Source organism: Oncorhynchus gorbuscha, unplaced genomic scaffold (assembly GCF_021184085.1).
Source record: "Oncorhynchus gorbuscha isolate QuinsamMale2020 ecotype Even-year unplaced genomic scaffold, OgorEven_v1.0 Un_scaffold_689, whole genome shotgun sequence".
NCBI lineage: Eukaryota > Metazoa > Chordata > Actinopteri > Salmoniformes > Salmonidae > Oncorhynchus > Oncorhynchus gorbuscha.
The window spans coordinates 349,840-362,722 of NW_025745765.1; the positions used below are offsets into that span (position 1 = coordinate 349,840).

General features: G+C 45.0%; 1 protein-coding gene across 1 annotated transcript in view; it reads right to left on the reverse strand.

Moving 5' to 3' along the window:
* The window catches only part of LOC124019817 (solute carrier family 15 member 1-like), a 75,668-nt gene that overhangs the window by 59,895 nt on the left and 2,890 nt on the right, over positions 1-12,883 (reverse strand). Inside the window, 1 exon segment of the mRNA XM_046335250.1 lies at positions 11,594-11,628. Coding sequence (XP_046191206.1) covers positions 11,594-11,628 — 35 coding nt within the window.

The window sequence follows — 12,883 nt, forward strand, 5'->3', positions numbered from 1 at the left end:
TAGCTCCAACAGTGCAGTAATATCTAACAAATGCAGTCCAACAGTACAGTAATATCTAACTAAATGCTTGTGTTTCTAGCTCCAACAGTGCAGTAATATCTAACTAAATGCTTGTGTTCCTTCCTAGCTCCAACAGTGCAGTAATATCTAACTAAATGCTTGTGTTTATAGCTCTAGCTCCAACAGTGCAGTAATATCTAACTAAATGCTTGTGTTCCTAGCTCCAACAGTGCTAAATGCTCCTAACTAAATGCTTGTGTTCCTAGCTCCAACAGTAGTAATATCTAACTAAATGCTTGTGTTCCTAGCTCCAACAGTGCAGTAATATCTAACTAAATGCTTGTGTTTCTAGCTCCAACAGTGCAGTAATATCTAACTAAATGCTATGTGTTCCTAGCTCCAACAGTGCAGTAATATCTAACTAAATGCTTGTGTTCCTGGTAATATCTCCAACAGTGCAGTAATATCTAACTAAATGCTTGTGTTCCTGGCTCCAACAGTGCAGTAATATCTAACTAAATGCTTGTGTTCCTAGCTCCAACAGTGCAGTAATATCTAACTAAATGCTTGTGTTCCTAGCTCCAACAGTGCAGTAATATCTAACTAAATGCTTGTGTTCCTAGCTCCAACAGTGCAGTAGTATCCTAAATGCTTGTGTTCCTAGCTCCAACAGTGCAGTAGTATCTAACTAAATGCTTGTGTTCCTAGCTCCAACAGTGCAGTAGTATCTAACTAAATGCTTGTGTTTCTAGCTCCAACAGTGCAGTAATATCTAACTAAATGCTTGTGTTCCTAGCTCCAACAGTGCAGTAGTATCTAACTAAATGCTTGTGTTCCTAGCTCCAACAGTGCAGTAATATCTAACTAAATGCTTGTGTTTCTAGCTCCAACAGTGCAGTAATATCTAACTAAATGCTTGTGTTTCTAGCTCCAACAGTGCAGTAATATCTAACTAAATGCTTGTGTTCCTAGCTCCAACAGTGCAGTAGTATCTAACTAAATGCTTGTGTTTCTAGCTCCAACAGTGCAGTAATCTAACTAAATGCTTGTGTTTCTAACTCTAAATAAATGCTTGTGTTTATCTAACTAGCTCAGTAATATCTAACTAAATGCTTGTGTTCCTAGATGAGTATTATCCTGAGACCAATGTAGTGCCCTCACAACAGTATATACAGTAATGTAGGATCTACAGTATATACATATGAGATGAGTAATGTTCACAACAATACAATACAATGTAGGAGTGGAATACAGTATATACATATGAGATGAGTAATACACATATGAGATGAGTAATGTAGGAGTGGAATACAGTCTAAAAGTAAAAGTAATGGAATGAGTAATGAAATATATATAAATAGATGAGTAATGTAGAGTGGAATACAGTATATACATATGAGATGAGTAATGGAAATACAGTATATACATATGAGATGAATACAGTATATACATATGTGAGTAATGTAGGAGTGGAATACAGTATATACATATGAGATGAGTAATGTAGGAGTGGAATACAGTATATACATATGAGATGAGTAATGTAGGAGTGGAATACAGTATATACATATGAGATGAGTAATGTAGGTGGAATACAGTATATACATATGAGAATACAGTATATACATATGAGATGAGTAATGTAGGAGTGAGAATAATGTAGTGGAATACACATATGAGATGAGTAATGTAGGAGTGGAATACAGTATATACATATGAGATGAGTAATGTAGTGGAATACAGTATATACATATGAGATGAGTAATGTAGGAGTGGAATACAGTATATACATATGAGATGAGTAATGTAGGAGTGGAATACAGTATATACATATGAGATGAGTAATGTAGGAGTGGAATACAGTATATACATATGAGATGAGTAATGTAGGAGTGGAATACAGTATGAGATGAGTAATGTAGGAGTGGAATACAGTATATACATATGAGATGAGTAATGTAGGAGTGGAATACAGTATATACATATGAGATGAGTAATGTAGGAATACAGTGGAATACAGTATATACATATATACATATGAGATGAGTAATGTAGGAGTGGAATACAGTATATACATATGAGATGAGTAATGTAGGAGTGGAATACAGTATATACATATGAGATGAGTAATGTAGCAGTATGTAAACATATATAGAGATGAGAATGTAGGAAATACAGTATATACATATGAGATGAGTAATGTAGGAGTGGAATACAGTATATACATATGAGATGTAATGTAGCAGTATGTAAACATTATAGTAGAATAGAATACAGTATATACATATGAGATGAGTAGCAGTATGTAAACATTATTAAAGTGACTAGTGTTCCATTATTAAAGTAGACAGTGATTATGTGTCTATGTACATGGGGCAGTGTCAGCCTCTATGGTGCAAGGTTGAATAACCGGGTGGAAACCGCCTAGTCATGACTGTTTAACAGTCTGATGGCCTTGAGATAGAAGCTGTTTTTCAGTCTCTCGGTCCCAGCTTTGATGCACCTGTACTGACCTCGCCTTCTGGATGATAGCGGGGTGAACAGGCAGTGGCTCGGTGGTGGTTGTTGTCCTTGATGATCTTTATAGCCTTCCTGGGACATCGGGTGGTGTAGGTGTCCTGGAGGGCAGGTAGTTTGCCCCCGGTGATGCGTTGTGCAGACCTCACTACCCTCTGGAGAGCCTTGCGGTTGAGAGCGTTGCAGTTGCCGTACCAGGCGGTGATACAGCTGGACAGGAGGCTCTCAATTGTGCATCTGTAAATGTTTGTGATGGTTTTAGGTGCCAAGCCACATTTCTTCAGCCTCCTGAGGTTTAAGAGGCGCTGATGCACCTTCTTCACCACGATGTCTGTGTTGGTGGACCAATTCAGTTTGTCTGTGATGTGTACGCCGAGGAACTTAAAACTTGCTACCCTCTCCACTACTGTTCCATCGATGTGGATAGGGGGGTGTTCCCTCTGCTGTTTCCTGAAGTCCACAATCATCTCCTTTGTTTTGTTGACGTTGAGTGTGAGGTTATTTTCCTGACACCACACTCCCAGGACCCTCACCTCCTCCTTGTAGGCCGTCTCGTCGTTGTTGGTACCACACTCCCAGGGCCCTCACCTCCTCCCTGTAGGCCGTCTCATCGTTGTTGGTACCACACTCTGAGTGCCCTCACCTCCTCCCTGTAGGCTGTCTCGTCGTTGTTGGTACCACACTCTGAGTGCCCTCACCTCCTCCCTGTAGGCTGTCTCGTCGTTGTTGGTACCACACTCTGAGTGCCCTCACCTCCTCCCTGTAGGCCGTCTCGTCGTTGTTGGTGATCAGGCCCACTACTGTTGTGTCGTCCGCAAACTTGATGATTGAGTTGGAGGCGTGCATGGCCATGCAGTCATGGGTGAACAGGGAGTACAGGAGGAGGCTGAGCACTCACCCTTGTGGGACCCCTGTGTTGAAGATCAGCGAAGTGGAGATGATGTTTCCTACCTCCAACACCTGGGGGCGGCCTGTCAGGAAGTCCAGGATCCAGTTGCACAGCAGGGTGGGATTGAGACCCAGGGCCTTGAGCTTAATGATGAGCTTGGAGGGTACCACACTCCCAGGGCCCTCACCTCTTTGGTGTTGAATGCTTAGCTATAGTCAATAAACAGCATTCTTACATAGGTATTCGTCTTGTCCAGATGGAATAGGGCAGTGTGCTGCTCAATGGCAATTGCATCGTCTGTGGACCTGTTGGGGCGGTATTCAAACTGAAGTGGATCTAAGGTGTCAGGTAAGGTGGAGGTGATATGATCCTTAACTAGTCTCTCAAAGCACTTCATGATGACGGTATTGAGTGCTACGGGGTGATAGTCATTCAGTTCAGTTATCTATGCCTTCTTGGGTACAGGAACAACGGTGGCCATCTTGAAACATGTGGTGACAGCAGACTGGGATAGGGAGAGATTGAATATGTCCGTAAACACTCCAGCCAGCCATGCTCTGAGGACGCGGCTAGGGATGCCGTCTGTGCCGGCAGCCTTGCGAGGGTTAACACGTTTAAATGTCTTACTCACGGCGGCCACGGAAAAGGAGAGTCCACAGTCCTTGGTAGCGGGCCGCATCAGTGGCTGGCACTGTGTTTTCTTCAAAGCAAGACGTCGGTGTCCGTGATGTGACTGGTCTTCCCTTGGTAATCTGTGATTGTCTGTAGGCTGTCTTCCCTTGAATCCCAGGGTCTTCTCCCTTGGTAATCCGTGATGTGACTGGTCTTCCCTTGGTAATCTGTGGTTGTCTGTAGACTGGTCTTCCCTTGGTAATCTGTGATTATCTGTAGACTGGCCTTCCCCCTTGGTAATCTGTGGTTGTCTGTAGACTGGTCTTCCCTTGGTAATCTGTGATGTGACTGGTCTTCCCTTGGTAATCTGTGATTATCTGTAGACTGGCCTTCCCTTTGTAATCCGTGATTGTCTGTAGACTGGTCTTCCCTTGGTAATCCGTGGTTGTCTGTAGACTGGTCTTCCCTTGGTAATCTGTGATTGTCTGTAGACTGGTTTTCCCTTTGTAATCCGTGGTTGTCTGTAGACCCTGCCACATACCTCTTGTGTCTGAGCCGTTGAATTGCGACTCCACCTTGTCAATATGTTTTGCCTGTTTGTTGATCAAGCCTACTACTGTTGTGTGGTCTGCAAACTCGCTTTACGGAGTTTAAAAAATATATTTTTATTTTACCTTTATTTAACTAGGCAAGTCAGTTAAGAACAAATTCTTATTTACAATGACGGCCTACCGGGGAACAGTGTTTTAACTGCCTTGTTCAGGGGCAGAACGACAGATTTGTTACCTTGTCAGCTCAGGGATTCGATCTAGCAACCTTTGGATCGGGTTACTGGCCCAACGCTCCAACCACTAGGCTACCTGCCCCCCCTAACGGTTAGTCTCACTGAGATTAAAACAGCTCTTTTCAAGAGACACCTGTCCAAAATAGTAGCAAGTGTTATACAAAGAAACATTGCCAAGATAAAACACTACCGTGTAAAGAAACATCAGCTGACACATGGAGCCGGCAGGATGTACTGTGGAGGTGTACTGCATACTGAGCAGACAGGATGTACTGTGGAGGTGTACTGCATACTGGGCAGACAAGACGTACTGTGGAGGTGTACTGCATACTGAGCAGACAAGACGTACTGTGGAGGTGTACTGCATACTGAGCAGACAAGACGTACTGTGGAGGTGTACTGCATACTGAGCAGACAGGATGTACTGTGGAGGTGTACTGCATACTGAGCAGACAGGACGTACTGTGGAGGTGTACTGTGGAGGTGTACTGCATACTGAGCAGACAAGACGTACTGTGGAGGTGTACTGTGGAGGTGTACTGCATACTGAGCAGACAAGGAGTACTGTGGAGGTGTACTGTGGAGGTGTACTGCATACTGAGCAGACAAGACGTACTGTGGAGGTGTACTGCATACTGAGCAGACAAGACGTACTGTGGAGGTGTACTGTGGAGGTGTACTGCATACTGAGCAGACAAGACGTACTGTGGAGGTGTACTGTGGAGGTGTACTGCATACTGAGCAGACAAGACGTACTGTGGAGGTGTACTGTGGAGGTGTACTGTGGAGGTGTACTGCATACTGAGCAGACAAGACGTACTGTGGAGGTGTACTGCATACTGAGCAGACAAGACGTACTGTGGAGGTGTACTGTGGAGGTGTACTGCATACTGAGCAGACAAGACGTACTGTGGAGGTGTACTGCATACTGAGCAGACAAGACGTACTGTGGAGGTGTACTGTGGAGGTGTACTGCATACTGAGCAGACAAGACATACTGTGGAGGTGTACTGCATACTGAGCAGACAAGACGTACTGTGGAGGTGTACTGTGGAGGTGTACTGCATACTGAGCAGACAAGACGTACTGTGGAGGTGTACTGCATACTGAGCAGACAGGATGTACTGTGGAGGTGTACTGCATACTGAGCAGACAAGACATACTGTGGAGGTGTACTGTGGAGGTGTACTGCATACTGAGCAGACAAGACGTACTGCATACGGAGCAGACAGGATGTACTGTGGAGGTGTACTGCATACTGAGCAGAGAAGGCGTACTGTGGAGGTGTACTGCATACTGAGCAGAGAAGACGTACTGTGGAGGTGTACTGTGGAGGTGTACTGCATACTGAGCAGACAGGACGTACTGTGGAGTTGTACTGTGGAGGTGTACTGTGGAGGTGTACTGCATACTGAGCAGACAGGACGTACTGTGGAGGTGTACTGTGGAGGTGTACTGTGGAGGTGTACTGCATACTGAGCAGACAAGACGTACTGTGGAGGTGTACTGCATACTGAGCAGACAGGACGTACTGTGGAGTTGTACTGTGGAGGTGTACTGTGGAGGTGTACTGCATACTGAGCAGACAGGACGTACTGTGGAGGTGTACTGTGGAGGTGTACTGTGGAGGTGTACTGCATACTGAGCAGACAAGACGTACTGTGGAGGTGTACTGTGGAGGTGTACTGTGGAGGTGTACTGCATACGGAGCAGACAGGATGTACTGTGGAGGTGTACTGCATACGGAGCAGACAGGATGTACTGTGGAGGTGTACTGTGGAGGTGTACTGCATACTGAGCAGACAAGACGTACTGCATACGGAGCAGACAGGATGTACTGTGGAGGTGTACTGCATACGGAGCAGACAGGATGTACTGTGGAGGTGTACTGCATACTGAGCAGACAGGATGTACTGTGGAGGTGTACTGCATACTGAGCAGACAGGATGTACTGTGGAGGTGTACTGCATACTGAGCAGACAGGATGTACTGTGGAGGTGTACTGCATACTGAGCAGACAGGATGTACTGTGGAGGTGTACTGCATACTGAGCAGACAGGATGTACTGTGGAGGTGTACTGCATACTGAGCAGACAAGACGTACTGTGGAGGTGTACTGCATACTGAGCAGACAGGATGTACTGTGGAGGTGTACTGCATACTGAGCAGACAAGACGTACTGTGGAGGTGTACTGCATACTGAGCAGACAGGATGTACTGTGGAGGTGTACTGTGGAGGTGTACTGCATACTGAGCAGACAAGACGTACTGTGGAGGTGTACTGCATACTGAGCAGACAAGACGTACTGTGGAGGTGTACTGTGGAGGTGTACTGTGGAGGTGTACTGCATACTGAGCAGACAAGACATACTGTGGAGGTGTACTGTGGAGGTGTACTGTGGAGGTGTACTGTGGAGGTGTACTGTGGAGGTGTACTGTGGAGGTGTACTGTGGAGGTGTACTGCATACTGAGCAGACAAGACGTACTGTGGAGGTGTACTGTGGAGGTGTACTGCATACTGAGCAGACAAGACATACTGTGGAGGTGTACTGTGGAGGTGTACTGTGGAGGTGTACTGTGGAGGTGTACTGTGGAGGTGTACTGTGGAGGTGTACTGTGGAGGTGTACTGCATACAGAGCAGACAAGACGTACTGTGGAGGTGTACTGTGGAGGTGTACTGTGGAGGTGTACTGTGGAGGTGTACTGTGGAGGTGTACTGTGGAGGTGTACTGTGGAGGTGTACTGTGGAGGTGTACTGTGGAGGTGTACTGTGGAGGTGTACTGTGGAGGTGTACTGCATACTGAGCAGACAAGACGTACTGTGGAGGTGTACTGTGGAGGTGTACTGTGGACTGTGGAGGTGTACTGCATACTGAGCAGACAAGACGTACTGTGGAGGTGTACTGCACCGAGAGGATAAAGTATTGATAGCCCCACACTCCATAGTCCACTATCGTTTTTACCTTGAAGTCATTCAAAGAGACAAGCTGATGGAATTTCATGGCTATAGGTAGACACGAGGACAGAGATGAGACAGGTACCTGACAGACAGCTGCAACACTGGTCACTTTAATAATGTTTACATACTGTTTTACCCACTTCATATGAATATAATAATAATAATAATATATGCCATTTAGCAGACGCTTTTATCCAAAGCGACTTACAGTCATGTGTGCATACATTCTACGTATGGGTGGTCCCGGGGATCGAACCCACTACCCTGGCGTTACAAGCGCCATGCTCTACCAACTGAGCTACACAGGACCACTTCATATGAATATACTGTATTCTAATCATGGTTCATCCTGCTGTCCACTTCATATGAATATACTGTATTCTAGTCATGGTTCATCCTGCTGTCCACTTCATATGAATATACTGTATTCTAGTCATGGTTTATCCTGCTGTCCACTTCATATGAATATACTGTACTCTAGTCATGGTTCATCCTGCTGTCCACTTCATATGAATATACTGTATTCTAGTTCATCCTATATAACTACTGCTGTCCACTTCATATGTATATACTGTATTCTAGTCATGGTTCATCCTGCTGTCCACTTCATATGAATATACTGTATTCTAATCATGGTTCATCCTGCTGTCCACTTCATATGAATATACTGTATTCTAGTCATGGTCCATCCTGTTGTCCACTTCATATGAATATACTGTATTCTAGTCATGGTTCATCCTGCTGTCCACTTCATATGTATGTACTGTATTCTAGTCATGGTTCAGCCTATATAACTACTGCTGTCCACTTCATATGTATATACTGTATTCTAGTCATGGTTCATCCTGCTGTCCACTACATATGTATATACTGTATTCTAGTCATGGTTCATCCTGCTGTCCACTTCATATGTATATACTGTACTCTAGTCATGGTTCATCCTATATAACTACTGCTGTCCACTTCATATGAATATACTGTATTCTAGTCATGGTTCATCCTGCTGTCCACTTCATATGTATATACTGTATTCTAGTCATGGTTCATCCTGCTGTCCACTTCATATGTATATACTGTGCTCTAGTCATGGTTCATCCTGCTGTCCACTTCATATGTATGTGCTGTACTCTAGTCATGGTTCATCCTATATAACTACTGCTGTCCACTTCATAAGAATATACTGTATTCTAGTCATGGTTCATCCTGCTGTCCACTTCATATGTATATACTGTATTCTAGTCATGGTTCATCCTGCTGTCCACTTCATATGTATATACTGTATTCTAGTCATGGTTCATCCTGCTGTCCACTACATATGTATATACTGTACTCTAGTCATGGTTCATCCTATATAACTACTGCTGTCCACTTCATATGTATATACTGTATTCTAGTCATGGTTCATCCTGCTGTCCACTGCATATCTATATACTGTATTCTAGTCATGGTTCATCCTGCTGTCCACTTCATATGTATATATGAATATACTGTATTCTAGTCATGGTTCATCCTGCTGTCCACTTCATATGAATATCCTGTATTCTAGTCATGGTTCATCCTATATAACTACTGCTGTCCACTTCATATGAATATACTGTATTATAGTCATGGTTCATCCTATATAACTACTGCTGTCCACTTTATATGTATTTACTGTATTCTAGTCAAAAACTTGGAGATTTCCATACCCAACTACAACATTTTCCGTCAACATAGAACTGCCAAAGGGGGAAGAGTTGCAATCTACTGCAGAGATAGCCTGCAAAGTTCTGTCATACTTTCCAAATCTATGCCCAAACAGTTGAAACTTCTAATTTTTAAAATTAATCTCTCCAGAAATAGTCTCTCACTGTTGCCGCCTGTCATAGACCCCCTCCCAGCTGTGCCTGGATACCACATGTGAATTGATCGCCCCCCATCTAGCTTCAGAGTTCATTCTGTTAGGTGAACTAAACTGGGATATGCTTAACACCACGGCAGTCCTACAATCTAAGCTAGATGCCCTCAATCTCACACAAATCACCAAGGAACCCACCAGGTACAACCCTAAATCTGTAAACATGGGCACCCTCATAGATATTATCCTGACCAACTGGCCCTCCAACTACACCTCTGCTGTTTTCAACCAGGATCTTAGCGATCACTGCCTCATTGCCTGCATCCGCTATGGCTCCGCGGTCAAACGACCTCCCCTCATCACTGTCAAACACTCCCTAAAACACTTCAGCGAGCAGGCCTTTCTAATCGACCTGGCCCGGGTATCCCGGAGGATATTGACCTCATCCCGTCAGTCGAGGACACCTCATCGTTCTTGAAAAGATTTTTCCTCACCATCTTAAATAAGCATGCCCCTTTCAAAAACTGTAGAACTAAGAACAGATATGTCCCTTGGTTCACTCCAGACCTAACTGCCCTTGACCAGCACAAAAACATCCTGTGGCGGACTGCAATAGCATCGAATAGTCCCCGCGATATGCAACTGTTCAGGGATGTCAGGAACCAATGTACGCAGTCAGAAGCAAAGGCTAGCTTTTTCCTCCCAACCCCGGCCAACAGCTCCGCACCCCTCGCAGCTACTTGCCCGAGCCTCCCCAGTTTCTTCTTCACCCAAATCCAGATGGCAGATGTTCTGAAAGAGCTGCAAAACCTGGACCTATACAAATCAGCTGAGCTAGACAATCTGGACCCTCTCTTTCTAAAATTATCCACCGCCAATGTTGCAACCCCTATTACCAGCCTGTTCAACCTCTCTTTCGTATAGTCCGGGATCCCTAAAGATTGAAAAGCTGCCGCTGTCATCCCCCTCTTCAAAGGGGGTGACACTCTAGACCCAAACTGCTAAAGACCTATATCCATCCTGCCCTGCCTTTCTAAAGTCTTCGAAAGCCAAGTTAATAAACAGATCACTGACCATATTACTGTTGGAGCTAGAAACACAAGCATATTGTTATGTATTACTGTACTGTTGGAGCTAGAAACACAAGCATATTGTTAGGTATTACTGTTGGAGCTAGAAACACAAGCATATTGTTAGGTATTACTGTTGGAGCTAGAAACACAAGCATATTGTTAGGTATTACTGTTGGAGCTAGAAGCACAAGCATATTGTTAGGTATTACTGTACTGTTGGAGCTAGAAACACAAGCATATTGTTAGGTATTACTGTTGGAGCTAGAAACACAAGCATATTGCTAAGTATTACTGTACTGTTGGAGCTAGAAACACAAGCATATTGCTAGGTATTACTGTTGGAGCTAGAAACACAAAAATATTGCTAGGTATTACTGTTGGAGCTAGAAACACAAGCATATTGTTAGGTATTACTGTTGGAGCTAGAAACACAAGCATATTGTTAGGTATTACTGTACTGTTGGACCTATAACCTGCACTTGAGATGAATAGTGATAACAGAATGATAGACAGTGAGAATACAGAGTAGGGAATAGAGGAGTGAATAGAGGAGGGAATAGAGTAGGGAATAGAGGAGGGAATAGAGGAGGGAATATAGGAGGGAATAGAGGAGGGAATAGAGGAGTGAATAGAGGAGGGAATAGAGGAGGGAATAGAGGAGGGAATAGAGGAGGGAATAGAGGAGGGAATAGAGGAGGGAATAGAGGAGGGAATAGAGGAGTGAATACAGTAGGGAATACAGGAGGGAATAGATGAGGGAATAGAGGAGGGATAACAGAATGATAGACAGTGTACTTACATCAGATATTTTCAAGACAGCTTTGAGTGAAACTGCAAGTTGATGAGAAAAGATAAACAACCAGGGAAAGAAGGAGAGAAGGAGAGATGGCATGAAAGGCGTGGGGGGGTCTGGTTCTTACCTTTCTGTTGGGCTTCTTCACACCCATGTCTTTGTCTGTCAGGGAACAAGAAAGAGTTCATGACACAATCATGATGCCGGTGCAGTGCTACACAGAACTCCAACGAAGAGTGTGGTTGGACCTGAGCCCTAGGACTACCTGACATGATGACGGTTCAGTGCTACACAGAACTCCAACGAAGAGTGTGGTTGGACCTGAGCCCTAGGACTACCTGACATGATGACGGTTCAGTGTTACACAGAACGCCAACGAAGAGTGTGGTTGGACCTGAGCCCTAGGACTACCTGACATGATGACGGTTCAGTGTTACACAGAACGCCAACGAAGAGTGTGGTTGGACCTGAGCCCTAGGACTACCTGACATGATGACGGTTCAGTGTTACACAGAACTCCAACGAAGAGTGTGGTTGGACCTGAGCCCTAGGACTACCTGACATGATGACGGTTCAGTGTTACACAGAACGCCAACGAAGAGTGTGGTTGGACCTGAGCCCTAGGACTACCTGACATGATGACAGTTCAGTGTTACACAGAACGCCAACGAAGAGTGTGGTTGGACCTGAGCCCTAGGACTACCTGACATGATGACGGTTCAGTGTTACACAGAACGCCAACGAAGAGTGTGGTTGGACCTGAGCCCTAGGACTACCTGACATGATGACGGTTCAGTGTTACACAGAACGCCAACGAAGAGTGTGGTTGGACCTGAGCCCTAGGACTACCTGACATGATGACGGTTCAGTGTTACACAGAACGCCAACGAAGAGTGTGGTTGGACCTGAGCCCTAGGACTACCTGACATGATGACGGTTCAGTGTTACACAGAACGCCAACGAAGAGTGTGGTTGGACCTGAGCCCTAGGACTACCTGACATGATGACGGTTCAGTGTTACACAGAACTCCAACGAAGAGTGTGGTTGGACCTGAGCCCTAGGACTACCTGACATGATGACGGTTCAGTGTTACACAGAACGCCAACGAAGAGTGTGGTTGGACCTGAGCCCTAGGACTACCTGACATGATGACGGTTCAGTGTTACACAGAACTCCAACGAAGAGTGTGGTTGGACCTGAGCCCTAGGACTACCTGACATGATGACGGTTCAGTGTTACACAGAACGCCAACGAAGAGTGTGGTTGGACCTGAGCCCTAGGACTACCTGACATGATGACGGTTCAGTGTTACACAGAACGCCAACGAAGAGTGTGGTTGGACCTGAGCCCTAGGACTACCTGACATGATGACGGTTCAGTGTTACACAGAACTCCAACGAAGAGTGTGGTTGGACC